General features: G+C 40.4%; 5 protein-coding genes across 8 annotated transcripts; 2 read left to right on the top strand and 3 right to left on the bottom strand.

Annotated features, from left to right (window-relative positions):
- Positions 1 to 1,843: 1,843 nt before the first annotated feature.
- LOC106392228 (heterogeneous nuclear ribonucleoprotein F-like) lies at positions 1,844 to 3,271 on the top strand. 2 transcript variants are annotated; one of them, XM_013833029.3, is made up of 2 exons: positions 1,844 to 2,044; positions 2,369 to 3,271. In XM_013833029.3, the coding sequence occupies exons 1-2, from the start codon at positions 1,887 to 1,889 to the stop codon at positions 3,102 to 3,104; spliced, it is 894 nt and encodes a 297-aa protein (XP_013688483.1). In that variant the 5' UTR covers positions 1,844 to 1,886; the 3' UTR covers positions 3,105 to 3,271. The 2 variants fall into 2 exon arrangements, with proteins under 2 accessions (XP_013688483.1, XP_048623867.1); XM_048767910.1 differs by having other exon boundaries at positions 1,872 to 2,044; positions 2,440 to 3,271.
- A 567-nt stretch (positions 3,272 to 3,838) lies between these two features.
- LOC106366327 (phosphoinositide phosphatase SAC6) lies at positions 3,839 to 7,629 on the bottom strand. Its single transcript, XM_013805920.3, has 20 exons — positions 7,394 to 7,629; positions 7,227 to 7,310; positions 7,016 to 7,143; positions 6,834 to 6,925; positions 6,653 to 6,710; positions 6,503 to 6,559; positions 6,380 to 6,413; positions 6,193 to 6,273; positions 6,006 to 6,112; positions 5,828 to 5,914; positions 5,658 to 5,735; positions 5,486 to 5,556; positions 5,281 to 5,379; positions 5,097 to 5,196; positions 4,903 to 5,011; positions 4,739 to 4,811; positions 4,537 to 4,630; positions 4,360 to 4,452; positions 4,197 to 4,263; positions 3,839 to 4,122 (listed from the first exon to the last, which is right to left on the bottom strand). The coding sequence occupies exons 1-20, from the start codon at positions 7,533 to 7,535 to the stop codon at positions 3,992 to 3,994; spliced, it is 1,785 nt and encodes a 594-aa protein (XP_013661374.2). The 5' UTR covers positions 7,536 to 7,629; the 3' UTR covers positions 3,839 to 3,991.
- A 139-nt stretch (positions 7,630 to 7,768) lies between these two features.
- Positions 7,769 to 12,670, bottom strand: LOC106366326 (protein GRIP). Its single transcript, XM_048767906.1, has 22 exons — positions 12,512 to 12,670; positions 12,087 to 12,402; positions 11,879 to 11,994; positions 11,633 to 11,802; positions 11,429 to 11,522; positions 11,235 to 11,321; positions 11,030 to 11,110; positions 10,818 to 10,943; positions 10,395 to 10,503; positions 10,229 to 10,308; positions 9,916 to 10,044; positions 9,739 to 9,839; positions 9,503 to 9,636; positions 9,318 to 9,415; positions 9,119 to 9,238; positions 9,005 to 9,032; positions 8,842 to 8,900; positions 8,641 to 8,712; positions 8,511 to 8,558; positions 8,332 to 8,437; positions 8,195 to 8,253; positions 7,769 to 8,103 (listed from the first exon to the last, which is right to left on the bottom strand). The coding sequence occupies exons 2-22, from the start codon at positions 12,382 to 12,384 to the stop codon at positions 7,984 to 7,986; spliced, it is 2,235 nt and encodes a 744-aa protein (XP_048623863.1). The 5' UTR covers positions 12,385 to 12,402; positions 12,512 to 12,670; the 3' UTR covers positions 7,769 to 7,983.
- Positions 12,671 to 12,802: 132 nt separating this feature from the next.
- On the top strand, positions 12,803 to 13,712 carry LOC106366328 (thiosulfate sulfurtransferase 16, chloroplastic). Of its 2 annotated transcripts, none has more exons than XM_013805922.3 (4): positions 12,803 to 12,961; positions 13,059 to 13,123; positions 13,222 to 13,346; positions 13,439 to 13,712. In XM_013805922.3, exons 1-4 carry the CDS (start codon positions 12,870 to 12,872, stop codon positions 13,511 to 13,513), a joined length of 357 nt encoding a protein of 118 aa, XP_013661376.2. In that variant the 5' UTR covers positions 12,803 to 12,869; the 3' UTR covers positions 13,514 to 13,712. The 2 variants fall into 2 exon arrangements, with proteins under 2 accessions (XP_013661376.2, XP_013661375.2); XM_013805921.3 differs by having other exon boundaries at positions 13,059 to 13,141.
- Positions 13,713 to 13,738: 26 nt separating this feature from the next.
- On the bottom strand, positions 13,739 to 16,146 carry LOC106392234 (bifunctional nuclease 2). Of its 2 annotated transcripts, none has more exons than XM_048767908.1 (10): positions 15,719 to 16,146; positions 15,337 to 15,549; positions 15,185 to 15,240; positions 15,049 to 15,105; positions 14,875 to 14,940; positions 14,728 to 14,799; positions 14,511 to 14,617; positions 14,322 to 14,413; positions 14,197 to 14,236; positions 13,739 to 14,117 (listed from the first exon to the last, which is right to left on the bottom strand). In XM_048767908.1, exons 1-10 carry the CDS (start codon positions 15,984 to 15,986, stop codon positions 14,072 to 14,074), a joined length of 1,017 nt encoding a protein of 338 aa, XP_048623865.1. In that variant the 5' UTR covers positions 15,987 to 16,146; the 3' UTR covers positions 13,739 to 14,071. The 2 variants fall into 2 exon arrangements, with proteins under 2 accessions (XP_048623865.1, XP_048623866.1); XM_048767909.1 differs by having other exon boundaries at positions 13,739 to 14,112.
- Positions 16,147 to 20,384: the final 4,238 nt, after the last annotated feature.

Below are 20,384 nucleotides of genomic sequence, written 5' to 3'. Positions count from 1 at the left end.
ATCTGACAATCTTCTTTGTTGCCAAAAACCTTCCCAACATGTATCCTCCCATCTCTCTCATCTAAATCCATGTCCGGAATCTCTGCTGCGGCATAGCTAGTATCATCAAACAGAGGAGGGATATCAAACTCTTCATCATCAACTTGATCTAGCTTCCTTGTGGACGACCTCCTCTGCCTGTCCACACCAACACCCTCATCCACGCCATGCAGCCATGGGTTCTGTTTGCCAAAGTCCTCATCTTTTGGCAAGTTTACACCACTGCTACTACCGCCGACTTCAACAACATGGTCAAACGCGTCATTGGTGGTGCAAGTGTAACGCCGTGGACCACTACTCTTTGTCAAACCAGCAACAATCTCCTCCTCATTGTAGATGACATTAACAGCATTCGAACCTTTGTAGTCAGTTTTCAGTAGTGGGCTCCAGAAATCTTCGTCATAACCTCGAGGTCTCACGTCTAGCTCGTCCACTTCTTCCACCACAGTTTCTTCCTCCCCAACACTACTCTGGCTTAAAGCTTCTCCTTTTCCACCCTCGCTACCGCCTTTAATTACCTCCTCAACTCTCTCCACTTCACTCAGAAACTCCACATCTTGCAAGTCAATAATGTTAGATTTAGAAGCACCCGTCGATATATATCCTCCGTTCGAAGTCCCAGAGCCTAACTTTGAAGAACTCTTTGGTCCAAATGCAACCGGAGTTACAAAACCCATCCCCGAGTCGTCAACATTGTCCTTCTCAGAAAACGTCATGTTCCTCTCGAACCTAACAAACAGATTCATAGCCCCCTTCACCTTCATGTGCTGAACAAAGTACTTGATAGCTCCATCACTTGTAAGCTGCACATGAGGCGTTCGAATCCCCGTCGCTAACTCGAAGCTTGTTGGCGTCCAGTAACTAAGAACAGGTTCCCAAAGCTTCTCCTCCTTACCAAACTCCCGCAAAACACTCTCTTGAAGTTCAGTGAAATAGACTCGGAAATCGGTACAAGCCGTGCCATCTGCCTTTTGTCGACCACAAATTCCCACTTGCATCCATCCTCACAAACCCAGTCGCCACACATCACCATGCACTGGTCCTCCATAGCACCTGCACCACGCCCAAGAACACATTCGATTGAATACACGATCCGATTTTACAAAACATTCACCAACAATCATAGACAAAAAAAATATTAACCTACGTTCCTCTGTATTGCAAATCCCCAGAAGAACGTCGCTCTTTCTTGCTCCCCAACGACAAACACACCAGCATTTTATCCACGTCCTTGGCAAAACCTACTTTCAAATCTAACCGTAGGATCAAACTTGCTTTTTCTTTTATCCTACGGTGAGAATTTCTTCCCCGCTTTTGGTAATGGATAAGACAGACAGCTAGCAACCCGGTCTTACAGCTTGCAAACCGGTTCCATAACCAGACAGAAAGTTCGGTCTCTCTTAATCAGGGGCAACAATGTCCATTATTCTTCTTCGACTAAGATATTGTGTCTACAAAGCAAGATGTGTCCCTCTATGTAATCCAAAGACACAATGTGTCTCATATAGTAACCAACTCTAAAGGAAATTGGTTAAGCCAAATAACGTAAGTAACATGAGTATTATCAGAGAAATCAACATTAATCCAGGGCCAGAGTATCCAATTCCAACCGGTGTAATTTACAGGAGCTTAGTGGCAAATTTGTTTGTCAGAGCCTCACACTGAGATTTGTAGTTAAACAATTGGCAACAAAACTATTAATCACTTGGTACGATGCAAGAGAGTATTTCAAGGCACACAACAATATTAGACGGTTTGTTTACAAAATAAAAAAAAAAATATATATATTAGACGGTTTTAAACTCTTACGATAAGCATGGGCCTAATAAGTGTCTTGTTTCGTTATAATGGGCCCAGAGTTTTCGTCTTCCGGGATATTTCTCCCCCCCCGCCTCCCCTTTCATGGCGACGACTTGAGTGGATTCTTTGTATTGACGACGAACCAACAATCGAGGTTGAGGGGAGACCTTGGCACAGAGCAGCAGCCTATGTACGGATCTAGAGGGTATGCATTCTTATGTTTTCTCATTTTCGGTCCAATCGATTCATTTTCCTGCTTGAAAAACTGATGCCTGATTAGCATGAATCGATTTTTCCCCCTTTTTTTGGGAATCTTGTGGTCGGTTGAGAATGTATAGGTGATTATGCTTTTCTGTGGAAATGATTCTTGGCAAAAAGTGTTTATCTTATGAATGTACATGTTTTTGAAGATAGATAGATAGTGGTATAAGGGAAGAATGGAACAGTATTAGTTAGGGGTCTTATTATGGATGTTGTGTAGAGATAAGAGTTGAGTGTGGGGATCTTTTTTGGGGTTTGATAATTGAAGGGCAATGTTTGGGAGCGGGGTGGGCTCAAAGAGACAAAGAATGATGCAATCAAATCCCTACAACTTGGCAGTTGGCACGGGAGCAGCCAGCTTTCCTCCTTATGGCGGATTCCCTGTGGTTCGCCTCCGTGGTCTTCCCTTCAACTGCGCTGACGTGGACATCTTCAAGTTCTTTGCCGGCCTCGACATTGTCGATGTCTTGCTGGTCAGCAAAAACGGCAAATCCTCCGGGGAGGCCTTTGTCGTCTTTGCCGGTCCAATGCAAGTGGAGATTGCACTGCAGAGGGACAGGCAGAATATGGGTAGGAGATACGTCGAAGTTTTCCGCTGCTATAAGCAGGATTACTACAACGCCGTTGCCGCTGAGGAGGAGGGAGCATACGAGGTCCATGTTAGCCCACCTCCCGCGGGACCGTCTAGAGCAAAGAGTTTTAGCGAGAAGAAAGAGAAGCTCGAGTACACTGAGGTTTTGAAGATGCGAGGCCTCCCGTACTCTGCCAACAAGCCTCAAATCATAGAGTTTTTCAGCGGGTACAAGGTTATTGAAGGAAGGGTGCATGTTGTGTGTCGACCTGATGGTAAAGCCACGGGCGAGGCCTTTGTGGAGTTTGAGACAGCTGAGGAGGCAAGGAGGGCGATGGCTAAGGACAAAATGTCCATTGGGCCAAGGTACGTGGAGCTGTTTCCAACTACTCGTGAAGAGGCTCTAAGAGCTGAGTCGAGGACTAGGCAATGATGACTTTGTCCTTCACTATGATTGTATACATTATATATCCTGTGGACTAATTTTGCTAGGTAAAAACCCAAAATGTTCATCTGTGGAATAAAAAGACCTTGAGATATTGTTTTCGTTTATCTCTAAGGGTTGAGTTTAGAAGAAAATTAATGGTATTTTTTTATACATATCCGTCATCTTAGCATAATTACTATTTTACTTCCTCACCAGCTTGAAATCATTTGAGAGAGCTGACAAGGGCATCATCGTTGGGGTTTTTGGATTGAAACGAGGATAAACGTTAATACCCTATCAAATTGGCCTTATTATATTCCAGCCCGTTTTTATTTGGATAATCCAACATAATCTCACTCAAACATTAGTCGGCGGCAAAATCCATTCAAAAACTGATATTGTTGCTGAGAATCAAACGGCGAGAGAATTTATGATGACAGGAGCAACAAAAACAAATGGATCCGACCAATGACAGGATATGTGAAATGTAATTATGATGGATCTTTTGTCAATCTTCAAACACCGACTTAAGCAGGATGGGTAGTACATGATGACAAAGGACGATATCTAGGAGCATGACAAGTTTCCACTCGACAACCAGGGAATGCGGTGGAGTGTGAACTGCAAGTTTCTACTCGACAATCAAAGAAGCAACAAAACTGGTTGAAAGATATTTGGAGATGGGGTAGAAAGTTTCAAAACATCCAAAATAAGTGCGGACAAGCTTGCGAAACAAGCAATACCGAATCAGCAAGTTTTTTATTATTATGATTTATTACCCAATGTAATTCATAATGCTTTTACAGCTGATGATTACTTTGATCATTAATATAAAGTATTTCGTTGGAAAAACAAAAAAACAAATGTCCATGGAGGAAACAAAGGGGTTTATCTCAAGGTCTGGGCTTGTGCAGACGAGGCCTGTTGCAGAAGATCCGGCCGTTGGCCCTCATGAATGCCGCCACAGCCACACTGATGCCCGCCCACACCAATGAGAAAAACAAGTGCCTGTAATCGCTCCCAGCTGTACCAAAAAGACACCCATTTTTTTAATGGCTATTAGTATTCCTACTCCAAATCCAGATAGAACAGGCGTACCTCGTTTCACAGACATTGTTGCAAACCATAAACTGATCAGAACCACAGCCAATGCCACTGGAAAGTTCTGAGGAATCAGAGGTATTTTGATATTAGACCAGAGTGTATATATATACACATATAATTAAATATCCTTAGATATTAAGCTAATGATTTTGCTTACGGCTACAGCCTCAAGACCTCCCTTTCGAGGCACAGGAGCCATGTCTCGGTTCACAGCAACAATATAGTGTCCTTGCACAAGATCAATCGCATCCTTTGTAAACCCAACCAAGACTATCAACAGTCAGTACAGGTTTTGAGTTACCAAGTGTACAATCCATGGTTTAGAGCCACTAACCTGCTTAGTTCCATCAGCAAAGTTGTTCAGGTAGTAGCGTGCGAGGGCATTCCAGCCATCATTGAGGACCCCTTGAACAGTCCTTCGACCATACCTTAGAATTAAATGAAACCAGTTTGCGCGTGTTTAGTGAACTTACGAAAAATTTAGATGGCAACACTCTTCTCTTGGGTAAATATTATATAAATAATTTGCGGCCTACCTGACAAAATCTCCTTTAAGTGCAGGAGTGCCGGAGTACTGAATGCTAATGTCATCACCGTGATTAGCCCATACTGAAGACAAACACAAGCACCAACATGTAAGTTAATTTAATTCACTAGAGTAAAAACCAGATCTCTTGTACGAGAATTATTAGCTACTAACATATTTTATAGCGCTCGTCGAAATTTAGATGCGAGCTTATAGCTTCTTCGGCGCCAAAAACACCAATCCTTCTGAGTTGCAGTTCCAGCATCTTGCGGCCTATCATGCTCTGCATTGTATACCTTTGGGATAAGCACAGAGATAATAAACTAACAAAGAGAAAAAGAGACTGTCATATTGTTATTAAAACTAGCCTGCGTGACATTAGTACGGTCTAAGCAATCTATGCAGTTAGTGCGCACGATACCAGACTGCTCCTTCATTTTCTCACCCTTTTCGTTCAACAAAAAGTACCTGTGTGATCAAACATTAGTTTATGTTAATTCCATAAAACTCCCAAGACTAAATTATTGCTGAGGGGGTGGGAAGGAATAATACCCGTTTTTGTCAAGGAAGTCCTCCATCTGCTCATACAGAATTGCTAAGCGCTCAAAGTGAATATGCCCACATATGTGATGAAAATCAAAGTGCAGGTATCTACAAGATCCAAGTGCATATATAACGAGTGAGTTTTGACAAGAATATATAATAATAGTGAAACATCTATATGTTTTTTTATCAGAGGAATGGAATGGATATATACCTTACATCATCACCGTTGATGTGCTGCATAGCACCTGCAAACCTCTCGCTTAATCTCCCCTCACCTCCATGCTGATTAAGCAATTGAGGAATAAGAATTTCAAGTAAACAAACAGCAAACGGAGGCAGTATCGCATCCAAAGCCCCACTCAAAAGGACATATGTATATTCACCTTATTGACAAGATCAACAGCCAAAACTGATCCATATTTTTTCCTGAGGTCCAGAATGTGACGCTCAGCTATCCTCGCCTGCAATAGGAATTATCCCGACCAATGTATGTTACTTTAAAAAGTGGTAAACATACTAATTTATAGGGCGTGAAACTAGAGATTATACTCACAGCTTCTTCAGGCTGGACAATCTCAAATTTGGGCTTGTAGGTCAGATCTACAATCTGATCCCACATAAAAGGCATGGATCCTCTAATCTGAGGAAAATGTAAAAAAACGATAGGAGAATTAAAATTATGACATGACCAAAGACTTTGTAGAGGGTAAGGGAATATATCATAATATCACCTGAACAAATGATGATGTGTATCCGTTCATGTGTACAATTTGCTCACTCTCCACAAAATTAGCAACATAACCATCAGGGTCAGCTCCTCTTCGCCACATGCGTGTACCTTGCAAAGCAAGACACAATCACAACCTATGTATAGAGCACCAGATAAAAGAAAACAAGCTAGAGAGAAATGCATTTTACCATTTCTTCTGGTGCACCTCCTAGCAATCAGAGTAATGTCAACGATATCTCTTCCAATGGCTGTTTGAAAACTATGGAAACGTGTTAAGAGGTTAAGGAAATGTCTAAAATCATGATCGAGTAAGAAAACTCATGATCCTGCAGAGGACTGAGATGGAAGAAAAGGAACTGATAGAATAAAGGATATTTCCTTGAATTACTGGAAGCAAGAACTGATCAAGCTACAAAATGAAAGACAACAAAAGGTGATATTATTTTTGCAAACAGAGCAGTGAACTTAAAAAAGGTAGCCAAGAATAGTTCACTAAACCTTATTGTCGATAAGCACTTCTAACATATAGTTGTTCCAAAGAAATCTAGGCTCAGCCTGCCATGAAGAAATAAAAAGTTAAATTTTCTGTCCATCTACAAGCTACCAGGAAAGAATATTGTATGAACTAGTGTTCTACATGGGGGACACCTGTCTCCACAGAGGAAGCGACTTAGACTCATCCCCCAAATCATGCAAGCGCTGTGCACTGAAACAACAATAACAAAATATAATAAAACGTAAAATAAAAGAAGAAGCACACACATGATTAGCAGCAACTGGGAACTGTTTTTCTGTTCTCTCAGAATAGCACGAAGAGAAGAAGAATAACCTGAGAGTCAAGTTAATTTCATATGAGAAGTAGAGACCATTTGTCCTCTCTGCGACACTTAGCAGCCTAGAGAAGTCAGTCTCCACCTTTTTCTGCGGAATGGAGTACAAATGATTCTCATTGTTGCTTGCTGCTCATATAAAATATACAAAATACAAGATGGAAGACGGAGTAGATCTCACCTGTTCTTCAGGCGAGTTTTTAAGTGAATGATCACAAGGAAGAACCTTGAGGGAATTAATTCTGAAAATAGCATGTCCCAGAAACGAGCCAACAGATTCGCTCTCTGTCACCACCACCAAGTATGATCCTGAAAATTAACCAAAATTTCTTTTTGCTTCATATCGAATGAAGATGAAGAGAACCCACAAAGACAAATCTTATAATAATAACCTGCCAGGAGCTTCAGCATCCCAACGACACCGAAAATAGAACGGATCTTAGGGACACGCAAAGAGTTGCATTCAGCGACTTGATCTGAAAACAAGGAAAGTAGCAGGACTGAGAAAGAGGAGCAGACATAAGATATCATTGCAAAGAGAAAGAGGCAAAAGCCATACCAATAAGCTTCATGGAGCCGTCAAGACGACTAATGTCCAAGCATGGAGCTGCCGAACCATCAGTCGGCTCGATAACGTACTGATCAGGGAATTCCCATAAACGCAAGCCAGAGTGTAATCTGTGCTTAAGAGGAGCCTCCATCGCCAACACAACACAGGAAGATTGATCAATCTGACCCAACTTTTTCTGTAACAGAGAAATATGGAAAAAGGAATACACCCACCCCCGAAGGTTGAGGCAGCAGTGACCCGTTCAAATTGATTCCGCCCAACCCGCCTTTTATAACTGAACTTGTTTACCCCCAAAAAAAAACTCAAGTCCAAAGCTAATTTGCGTTATTGCCTTTAACATTTATCTGATTATCAGCAAATTGATTTTAATGGCCCAACTCAATTCATTTTCTTTATAAAAAAATAACATCTGGACAATGTGTTTTCTTCGCTTTTTAGTTCATTACACAAAACTAAGGACTTGAGAAAGAAAGAAAAAAGACAAGTAATATATGTGAATCTTATAATCTTGGCCCAAAAAGAATGTGATGTAGCTCTCGTCTCCAGTGTCCAAATTGTCCAGTGCCCCACCAATCAAACTAGGAAAACGAGAATCTTGAGAAGAGGGACAGACCTGAACCTTCACTTGCCGCACCACCTTGACTCGCTTCCGTTGCTGTTGTCGTTGAGCTATGGTACGCTTGCTGACACTTCTGGATCTGCCATTTCCGTCACACATGGTTAGTTTTTTTTTTTTTTTAAAGTGTGAACAAGAACATTAAAGATTAAGCAAAAGCCTAAGATTTTAACCTCCTCCGGACTGAACTGGAGCAACATTCCCACTACCGGAAGTAAAGCTTCCACTTCACCTGGCAAACATCACATGTTATGTTTTTCCCTACATCAACAACTTTTTATGTCTTCACAACTTAGTTTTCTTTTTTTACCTGTTTCTAACAGCTTTAAAATTACATTCTTTAGGTATGTCATATCTACACCTTCTCTTTTCTGTTTTCTTTCCATCTCCCTCAACTCCGTTTTTAGCATGGCTTCCTGTCATCCCCCAAAGCTTGAAACAAAGACAGCAAACAAAAAAGACTCTCCAAACTCTTGTGTAATCACATACCTGTTGACTGTGAAGCCGGTTCTCGCGCTCAAGCTCCTCGATTTCATCCTGATTTAAAATAAACAGTTCGTTAAATAAGTGATACATGGGTAGCAACAGTTTTGAATAGATGCGACCAATTCTAGTATACCTGAAGAGCTAAAATATGCCGCTGTGTCTGTGCCAATTCTTCTTCCCTCTGAGCTTGTTGCCTTGCCAATATCTTAAATTTTTAAATATTATGTGTTAGTGATTAGCTCTGAATCGTTACTTTTGAATGAGAACTAATGTTCTAGGAGTAAAGGTCAGTCCTTGCTTAGAAAAGCAGAAGGTTAACATTACAAACTCCTACCAGAATCTGGTGTTCTGCGGCAGACGTGCTCAAGTTAGATACATCCTCCTGTTTTGACTCTGAAACACCGTTTCAAGAAAATAACAGGTTAGCTAATGACAGATTGACTCATATGGAGAGCTCCTCTCTAAAATAAAATGGAAACAGAAGAATCTCATATTACCTGTGTTGTTGTTCCCATAGTGGTGAACCTGAAATGGAGATTTGTTCCACTTAGTGCCACATAAAGAATGCAATATTCAGGTGAAAAAACGAAGGAAGCAGAAGATCTACGTACTACTGGTTTTGATTCCATAGATTTTCGAAGGTTTTTAATTTCATCCACGAGTCTGGATATCTCTCGATCCTTCTCCTCAATGAGTCTATCTGCAAGCTCACGTACTGATTCATGCTCCTCCTGCAGGTATGTCAGTTAAACAGCGAGCCTCACCAATTATTCTTAGAAAGCCAGAGCAGGAGAACTAAAACTGAACTACCTTCAGTCGCTTATTCCTCAGCTTAGCATCTTCGAGTTCCTTTTCTAGATCTTCTGCAGAAGATGCTTCATTTTGAGCGGTTAAAGCTTCACATCTTCCTGTATATTATTATAACTTTTTAGAAAGAGAATTTCCGTCTCCAAGAACCAAAGAAGAACATCGAATTTTTTATTTCACTCAATTACGTCGCCATGTTTCTTCTAAAACTCGAAGGTCTTCTTCCCACGCTTGTTTCTCCGCCTGATTCCGAGCAAAAGTGGAATCAAGCTTCAATTCAAGACTTTTGATCTGCTCGCTGGCATTTTTAAGTGCTCCAGCTCTGAAGTAAGTATGAAAAAGATCATCAGAGTTGTGAATCAGATGCTTGAAAAACTTCACAAATCAATCCCCTGAGAACATTATTTTCAGTTGTGAAATATACCTTTCATCAAGTTCTTTTTCAAGACTAGCTAAAGCACCCTGAAGATCTTGCCGTGCCTTGTCCCTCTCTGAAGATACCAAATATACTTCCTTTTCAGCTTCCTAAAAAATATAATTAGTTGGTAATAACGTCGATAACCATCTAATTAGCTCCATCTTACAATTCTGGATAACTTACTTTTAAAGCTTCCTCGAGAGATTTGATCTGTTCAGAGTCTTTAGCTGCAGCCAGCTCCATGTCCTTCTTTTGAAGAAGCGCGTGAGCACGGATCTTGTAAGAAGAAAATTCACTTTGGAGACGGTCGATCTGCAAAGAGTTACAAAAACTCAATGTTGTTAAGGTGAGACAAGCTTCAGCAGAAGATTCCTTAAAGCTCACAAAGACTCTTTGATTCCGTGATACTTCATGTTATGTGAATAACTAATAAATCCGTTCTTACGCAAGCAAGGAACACTATCTCTCAAAAGAACAAGGAAAAAAAACTATATACCTCTTCTCTTGCACCTTTAAGTTCAGCATCTTTAGTGCTTAGCATCTGGGTCTGCATGGACATTTCAGACCCCAGCTGACCTGACCATTTATATGAATGAAATGTATATATTTTCATTGAAAATGTAACACATAGGTTTCATAGTTTCATGAACTCTGTATATTACTTCTCATTTTAGCCACTTCGGTTTCGGCACGTAAGTAGTTGCTTTCAGCGATTTCCAGTTTAGATTTGAGAGCATCAAATGAAGCTTCCCAAGACTCCTTTTCTTTTTCCTGGAGAAACAGAAAAAATTCCAAAGAATTACAACAGAAGGAAGTATAAAAGTTTATACGGCCAAAGAAACCGAAACTCCAAAAATGCTGTCCCATGGCTAGTGACTGACGCGATAAATCATGTTTACAAATGTTCATACGCACTAAAATGTTCATTCCCTGGTTTAATAACTACTAGCAAATCTGCTAGATTCAAGATTGAACTCGATTGAATACTAGTACGTGAACCAAGTTCTTAGAATAAAGGAATGAACAACAATGACAAACAGACAGGAGAAAGTCCTGGGAATCCATCTTTTAAACATTCCACTTACATTCTCCGCTTTAAGGTGTGCAAGCTCCCCTTTAAGAGTTTCTGCAGCAGCCCTTAACCTTGCTGCTTCGCCAGTTGCAGCTGCCTCCATCTCTGCGATTTTTGATTCCTTCTCTGCAAGTAGTACCTAAAATACCGTGTAAAATAGAAATGTTTGGTGTGAAAAATTAATCACAGATTTCAAAATAAGGAAATTTAGCAACAGGACTTAACCTGCAGGGTCGAAATGGTTTCGGCTGCTTTGTCCCTCTCAGATAGAGCATCCACGACCTGTGCCTCCAAACTCTCTAAGTTCTGTCAAGAAGGCAGAGAGAAGAGAAGACCTTGGTTTATCATTATCTTACAATGGAAAAAGGCAATTGGTGTCGCATAGCACATAAGAGGCAACTATAGTTAGGCTGATCCTGATGCTGACTACCTTCTGATGTTTGGCTGACAACTCAGTAACAGCAGTTTGCTTTCTCTCTTCCACGGCTTGTAATTGATTTTTCAGGTCCTCGAGCACCTAAAAATGAAAGCAAGGAAGCATATGAAGCAGAGAGTATACACAGTCCTCTATCTGTCTCTTTCTACGAGTCTCTAGTTTACTGCAGTAAATGAAAGAGATGAGACCTGGTCCTTGTCAAGAAGTGACTGTTGCAACGACTCAATCTTATTTTCTTTAGGCTGCAATGAGGCACGTAGTTCCTCGATAGTATCCCTGAGCCTGTGTATGGAGAAAAAAAATCAAGTAGTCAGAGTCTGAGAGCTAGCTGGAGAAGTTGAGAATCAAAAGCAAGAGCAAAAGAAAATTAAAAAAAAGGCTGACTATCTTACTTGTTATTGGCACTCCTTAGTTGTTGCCTCTCCGCATCCATAGCTTTAAGTGCTTCATTAGCCTGTTGCCTAGTGCGTTCCAGGTCTTGCTGCATGGACGAGTGCTGCGACGATGCTCGTTCAGCTGTTTCATTCACTTCCCGGAAACGAGCGTCAAGATCGTCTTTTTCCTGAAGATAAGCAAGATATTTAAGTAAAAAAAGTGTTTTTGGAAACTCAAACAAGAAAGCACGAAGGATAATTAACCTTTTGGACTTCTTGAATGCGTTGTTTAGCCCTCTTGTGAAGCCTGGTGAACTTGGCGTCCAGGTCGGCGTATTTCTCTTCGCGGTCTTTGATTTCCTGCTCCAGTTTCTCCTGAGCTACACACACAGCAAAAAGAAACAAGAGAAAGAAAATAAATAAAAATGCAAAGCATGACAACAGATCCTATTTTCTCAAATAATGGCAAAACCTTGGGAAAACTTGGTGGAGTATTCTTGGGCTCTTGCATCAGCCTCAGAGTACGATTCCCTTAGATGCTCAAGAGCTTGCTCAGCTGCAACTCGAGTTTGTTTCTCCACATCGATTTCTCTAGTCAATGACTCTACAGTTTCTTCGAGTTGTTTCACTTGAGATGACGAGTCCACCACTTCCGCTTGCTCCTTAAACTGGGATCTGAGAAAGTCGTTTTCTAATCTCAGCTCAGCAATCATTCGCAGTAGCTCATCATCGGAGTGAGGAGTGCCACCGTTTTCTCTCTCCTCGGCCATGGATGGCAGAAGATGTCTCTGAATTTCAGAAAGAAGGAGTGGAAATCGCCATTTCAATTGAATCAAACAATCAAAACAGAAGAGAAGAACTCAGCGATTTGATGGTGAATGGAGAAAACAGGCTTACCACCGTGAGATGAAGGATCGGAGCACGAAGCAGCGAGGGATTGAAGCGTGAGAGATCGCCTGGACTCTCTCAGTTAACGCGATTTGGATCGATCTAAACCAAGCTGAAAAGTGGACAAAACGACGCCGTCGTTGTCCGTCGACCAGGTTGTGTGAAACATAAAGCCCATGGTTTTGTGAATCATGAAGCCCATTAAGAATTATTTATAAATCTCAAGGTCCATTTAGCATGATTTGTAAACACGTGGCCCAAGCGTGTGACCACGTGCGTTGACTTCCCCTTTCCTAAAAATGATAAATATGAGTTTGATTTATATCCAGATCCGTAGAGTGTTTTGTTTTCGGTCCAGTTATAATCAATGGCGGAGGGGGGAAACAGAGTCCCATCATCGGTGTCGGTCATAGACGCCCACGAACTTCTTCAAGCTGGCCACCGCTATTTGGACGTCAGGTACGTTCGCCGCCAGCCTTTCTCTTTTCACCTTTCACTTTTCATTTTCCACCGACATAGAGAGATAACTCTTGTTAATTGTACTGTATGATGATAGGACTCCAGAAGAGTTCAGCCAGGGACATGCCACTGGGGCGATCAACGTTCCTTACATGAACCGAGGAAATTTCATCGCTTTCTGTAAATTTTTTCTTCTTTTTTTTGTTGTTGAAGAGTCATGTTCGTCTGTATTTACTTTCCCGACTGCAAAAAAAATGCAGGGATGTCAAAGAATCCAAACTTCTTGGAACAAGTCTCCTCCCATTTCGGAAAAGCCGATGAGGTCCTTGTGGGTTGCCAGAGCGGGGGTAGATCTCTGAGAGCCACGGCTGAGCTTCTTGATGCTGTAACCCATACCAACAAAAACTCTTTCTAACTTTGAAGCTTTAACTTGTGTGTTTCAGACTAGTTTTAATACTATTTGGGAATTAACTGCAGGGTTTCACGGGAGTCAAAGATATCTCCGGTGGCTATTCTGCCTGGGCCCAGAATAATCTTCCTACACAAGACTGAGTGATGATGATGATGACTCACCGGTCACCACCATCTTCTTTCAGAAACTTATGTCTTTTTCTTTGAAATAAATACATCAGCAGAGTGTTTTCCAGGTGTAAAATGAACTACTTTCTCTCTATTATTGTGTGCTTGCTCATATTACAGCTGTTGTACCCACGACTTATGTATGCACGAGTTCAGTGTTGTTTTGATTGCATCGAAATGTCTTAATACATATATGTCTGCTCCTCTTGAAATATCTTATTTACCAATTCATTCAAAGAAGAAACTCACATACACTGAAAATAAAAGAAAAAAAATGTGTTCATCGTCTTCTTACATTTACATTTTTTACACTTTCCCTCAGATATTCATTTTATCTTTGGGTCTACTTTAAGCATCTTCATAGTACCATCAACCAGCGCCTTTCCTCTAAACTTACTACATGCGATAGGGATACCATCATCAATCTAAGCGCATCTTATAATTTACTCCATACCCTTTTCATCACACTTGCATTCTTTTGACCCAAGCCTTTATCTACATCCATTTCCTTTCGTTCCTCCTATTCTTTCCCTAGTCGTAGCTCTCAGGAGTTGCTAAACCCTCGTATACAACTGAGCTGCAATCAAACCAATTCCAATTATCAACGTCAGCTTTAATTATTGCTTCTCGATTGGGGAGTTCATATATCTACTCACCTCGAGTTCCGAAGCTTCTTCAACCGGTCTCTCCACATCGCTACATCCCAGGATAAAAATATATATTGAGGAGTTTGCAAAGCACACGGAACATACATATGACATACAGCAGAGTAAGTATATACCTGCATCGTTGTACCGCTCCTCTTTAGACGCCAAGTTCATATTCCTCACTAGTTTAAGCTCCTCCGATATGGGATCTGGTCCCTCTGGAGCGCTGTACAAGAAGAAACCACCATGTGTTTAGCAACTGTAACAGAGAGTCACACATAGTAGTAATAACCCAGGGGGGAACTAGACAAGCTAAAAAAAACCTGTCAAGGATAACATTGAAAATGGGCTTTGTGCTCTTCGGTCTGCCTCCATAACCAATCTTGATAGCATCTTCCAGGACAATTGTTTTATTCACGTATATGGGAGCCTGTGACATGACAAACCAAAAACCGATTACTGTTTCAGTACTCAAGCGTGTCTGTCTGAGGGAAAAGAGAATTCAGAAAGGTCTGAGAGCAAAAACTGATGAAAACTTACCTGGCATGCTCTTGCAACGTTGATGGCATCTGATGGCCGTGAATCAATGCATATAACATCATCGTCTCCTGGCTGCCATGACAGATGGTTAACACTAAGTCATAAATACTTTTTTTTAAAAAACACATTTCGGATGTTTGTAGTTACCTTGCCGAGATATAGGCTTGCATAGTAAGTGTTGAATACCCTATTTGTAAGCTTTACCATTTTAACCTGTCAATGATACAGTACAACTCGTTAACTAGGTGGAAACAAGCTACAAGCTCAAGCTTATATATATATATGATAGTTAAAAAGAGGTAACATGGAACGATGCTGTACTTGATGGCCAAGTTTGTCGACAAGAGAAGACACAAAGTGGAACTGATCAGGGCATTCCTAGAAACAGAAAACAGTGTTAAATTGGAACTGCAAAAACATCAAAAGCTTCAAAGGATATGATGATGATGATTGAAACCTCAATGTGGCCTTGGAGTGGAGATACGTCTAATAGCGTCTCAACAGCAGCATCCCCTGGAAAGGGTAAGATGAGGAAAGTCAAGCAGGAGAGAAAAAAGAGAGAGAGGAAGCAAAAGAGTCAAATGTTGCTTGCATTAGCATTAGCATTACCAACAATAAGGGGAAGCAAGTAGTCGCCATCACAAGAGACCTTGAGAAAAATAGTTGGGTGCTTGAATTGGCGGAGGAAGCCAAGTCCAATAGGCAAAACGCCAACCCTGGATTCACTCGCTCTCACCGCGAAAGGAGGGAGATGCCTTGATGCTTGCCAAATCGAATCTTCCCGGAATCCATTTCTCCTCATTTTGTAATGCATACTTGTCTCTGTTAAAAATGACGATGTGACATTTCAATTTCATATCGATCCCTTAGCCCACAACAATTTGGTGAGATGAAATAGAAACGAAATCACGATTGAGACCTTAGACCTAAACAACAACCACAATCATTTGAAAGTGCTAAGAGAGCCGCATTGAGATGATGACCACCGTACCTGCAACGAGGACAGAGGCTTGGAGAAACTCGAGATCGGGATCCCCGAGGCCGGATCGGGAGGTAGAGCAACAAATAGGAGATATCTTAGGGGAGCGCCGAGAGCGTAGCGATCTGAGATTCAATTTCAATGGGATGCAGCAGCGGAAGGTGGAGGAGGGGGATGAGAGCGAGGCTGAGATACGACGGGAGCAGGCCGTGAAGTCGGAGGAGGAGAAGAAGATTCCCAGATCGGAGGAAGGAACAGATGAAAAAGCAACTCCTGGCATTGTGGGTGGTTGTTGTTGAGAGAGAGAGAGAGAGAGAGAGGAAGGAAGAAAAAGTGAAGCAGAGCACAAAAGTAGAATGAGAATGGGAAAAAAAAGAAACAATGATGGAGAGAAGAAGATGAACGACTCTTTGATATTTGCTATTTTATCTTTTAACGTGAACCCAAGGAGATAAGATTTATGACTCTGCTTTATTTTATTAATCAAACTCTCCAAAATATTACAACACCACGTGGGTCTCTTCCTTGTTTTATATTTTAGCTTTAGGTTAGAAGTTAGACCGATGATGTTGAAAGTTAAATAATAGAGCTGGAATATACTAATCAGATCAGTGTTGATGTGCCTTCTGTTTATGTAGAGACTGTAACAGTAATAACAAATGTCGACAGTTAGTATCTCCACTCTCCAGGCCTTCAAATAATTATTCTACATGATGACAAAAAAAAAAAAAATTACATGTATTTTTATATTATTAAATCAGAATTTCTAGAACTCTGCCTTTAATTTTCTGAATATTTACAATGGTATATCATTATTTATTTTCTGAATTTTATTTAATTAAATTATACTGTAAAACTAAACATTTAAAACTAACAAACCCTAAAAGAAGTGTACTGAAATAGGAATTTTAGAAGATTTTGGAGTGTTTTAATTTTGGTGGGTTTATGGTGATTTTGAAGTTATTTGAGTGGTTTTAATAAAATTCCCTAAAGATAAAAATATAAATCTATATGTGATTTTGTAGATAATTTTTATAAATTTTAAGAAACTTATGCTAAGGGAATGTTTCTGATCCATAGTTTCATGTAGGATGGACATTTTATCCATTAAATTTGATTTGATTTGTTATTCGTCTCGATTCGATCCGAAATTTCCGGATATCCGTAAACTTTCGAAGCAAAGCAAATACTAAAAATCAATATCCGTTAAAATCGAAGCAAATCACAAATATCAAAATTTTGGGAAGTGGATATCCGCTCCAATCCGGAAATATATAAATATATATACATCTTGATTATACTTAATGTTTTAAATGTATAAGTTTATATAATTATTATTATAACATATGACCTGACAAATTCTATTCACACTACAAGAAAACACATGCTTAACGACGAAAATTAACGAGGAAAAATAATCTTCGTAAATTTGCGTCGAGTTTACGACGAATTTACGTGAAAAACAAAAGTCATCGTTATTTCCTCGTAACGTAACGACAAAACTGTTTCGTCGTAAAGTGGATGTAATTTTACGAGTATTTTACGAGGAAAAACTATTTCCTCGTAAATACGACGTAAACTTTGCGTTGTATTTACGAGGGAATAGTTTAGGTGTATTTAGCGAGGAAATTTTTGAATCCACCAACTTCATAGGTGTTACACGTTTTTTTTGCCCACCTAATTAATTTTCGTTGTAAATTCATAGCAAAATTAACTACCAGATTCGAATTTTCCTATAAATATGGATGTTTGAACATCATTTTAAACACACCAACAACATAAAACGTGAAAGAAAAAAAATGGTTGGCTCCGGGACTATTTACGAGTTGCGGAAGTGGATGTATATGCATAGAGATGCTAACGGGAGAGTGACGAAAGAATACCATGCGGGTCTGGAGACATTTATGCATCAAGCAGATTCAACACCGCTCGCCCAAGAAAGTGGTAAGATGTTCTGTCCTTGTCGGAAATGCAACAATTTGAAACTGGCAAACCGTGAAAATGTTTGGAACCATTTAATAAATAGAGGTTTCACGCCAAATTACTATATCTGGTTTCAACATGGAGAAGGTTTTAATTATGTTCAGAAAGAAGCTAGTAGTAGTAATAGCAATTTTCAGGAAAAAGAACCGGTTGTTCGTCATTTGCATAATGAACATAGTTACCATCAGGAGGAGATGGTAGATTATGATAGGGTTCATGATATGGTAGTTGATGCATTCGTAGCTCATGATGAAGATGAAGAACCTAATATAGATGCAAAAAAGTTTTACGAAATGTTAAACGCGGCGAATCAACCACTTTACAGTGGTTGTAGAGAAGGTCTCTCTAAATTGTCGTTAGCTGCTAGAATGATGAATATTAAAACTGATCACAATCTACCTGAAAGTTGCATGAACGAATGGGCGGACTTGTTTAAAGAGTATTTGCCGGAAGACAATGTGTCTGCTGATTCTTATTATGAGATTTAGAAACTGGTTTATAGTCTTGGGTTGCCTTCGGAGATGATAGATGTTTGCATCGACAACTGCATGATCTATTGGGGAGATGATGAGAAGCTAGAAGAATGTCGATTCTGCAAGAAGCCACGATTCAAGCCGCAAGGACGGGGACGTAATAGGGTACCGTACCAAAGGATGTGGTACCTACCAATTACAGACAGATTGAAAAGATTGTATCAATCAGAGCAGACTGCTCGAAAGATGAGATGGCATGTCGAGCATACTTAGACGGATGGTGAGATGACTCATCCATCAGATGCAAGAGCCTGGAAACATTTCAACAAAGTACATTCAGATTTCGCTAGCAATATCCGGAATGTGTATCTCGGATTATGCACAGATGGATTTAGTCCGTTCGGAATGTCAGGGAGACAATATTCATTGTGGCCAGTCTTTCTTACTCCATACAACCTGCCACCGGAGATGTGCATGCAACGGGAGTTACTATTCTTGACCATATTAATACGTGGTCCAAACCATCCAAAAAGGTCCCTGGATGTTTTCCTACAACCACTGATAAAAGAGTTGAAGGATTTGTGGTCAACAGGGGTGAGGACGTATGACTGTTCAACGAAGACGAATTTTACGATGCGAGCGATGCTTTTGTGGACCATAAGTGATTTTCCTGCCTATGGGATGTTGTCTGGATGGACTACACATGGGAGATTAGCTTGTCCATATTGTAATGGAACGACAGATGCGTTTCAACTGAAGAATGGTAGGAAGACAAGTTGGTTTGATTGTCACCGTCGATTTCTTCCCATTGGCCATCCTTACCGAAGAAACAAGAATTTGTTTAGGCACAAAAGGGTTGTGAGAGACACTCTTCCTCCATATCTAACTGGAGAACAAATTGAAGCGCAAATCGACTACTACGGAGCTACCGAAACAGTTTGTTGGGGTGGTAATTGGCATGTCCCTCGTAATATGCCAGATTCTTACGGTGTTCATCACAACTGGCACAAGAAGAGTATATTTTGGGAGTTGCCATATTGGAAGGATTTTCTTCTGCGCCACAACCTCGATGTGATGCATATAGAGAAGAATTTCTTTGAGAACATCATGAATACAATATTGAATGTCCCAGGGAAGACAAAAGACAACATAAAATCGAGGTTGGACTTGCAGGATATTTGCTCAAGAAGCGAGTTACATATTAAAAGCAATGGACAAGTTCCCGTTCCGATATTCAGATTATCTTCAGAAAAAAAGTCGGTGTTGTTCAACTGGGTGGCATCAGAAGTGAAGTTCCCCGATGGGTATGTTTCGAATCTCTCTAGATGTGTTGAAAATGGTCAAAAGTTCTCCGGGATGAAGAGTCATGATTGTCATGTATTTATGCAACGACTACTGCCCTTTGCATTTGCGGAGCTACTTCCAACAAACGTACATGAAGCACTTGCAGGTACGTAGTGTATTATATCACAATAATTTACAAAATAATATATGACTAACAATGTGTTTAATTTTTTTTTGAATATAAAAGGCATTGGAGCATTTTTCAGGGATCTGAGCACACGCACTCTTAAAGAAGAAGTTGTGGAACAGCTTCAGGAGAACATTCTCATCTTATTGCGCAACTTGGAGAAGATATTTCCTCCCGGATTTTTTGACGTCATGGAGCATCTAGCTGTCCACCTCCCATATGAGGCATTGCTTTGTGGACCTGTACATTACGGATGGACGTATCAGTATGAGAGAGCCATGAAATATTTGAAGGGAAAAGCAAAGAACCTCGCCAAAGTTGAAGATTCTATAATTGCTGGAAGTTTGACGGAAGAAGTTTCTCACTTCACATCGTACTACTTTGCGTCAAAAGTACGTACACGGAAAAGAGCTCCAAGAAGATATGATGATGGTGGTGTTGCGCCAACATATGCAGTTGCTGGTGTTTCAGACATCTTTTGCCAGATTGGGCGACTCGGTGGGAAGTCTAAAGAGGTTTGGTGGTCGAGTGAAGAAGACGCTCATAGTGCACACACCTATATTCTACTCAATTGCGAAGATCCATTGATGCTTTATTTTGAAAGGTAACATATATTGACACTTCGAAACACATATAAGTATAATTAATTGTATAATTGCGAGAGATTCATTCCTATAAAATGTGATTTTACAGCCTATTTGTTTCTCAAGTCGAAGAAACATTTCCTAGTATATCCACAAGTAACGTAGAC

Source organism: Brassica napus, chromosome C9 (assembly GCF_020379485.1).
Source record: "Brassica napus cultivar Da-Ae chromosome C9, Da-Ae, whole genome shotgun sequence".
NCBI classification, from domain to species: Eukaryota; Viridiplantae; Streptophyta; class Magnoliopsida; order Brassicales; family Brassicaceae; genus Brassica; species Brassica napus.
This window is presented reverse-complemented; position numbering and strand designations above follow the sequence as displayed.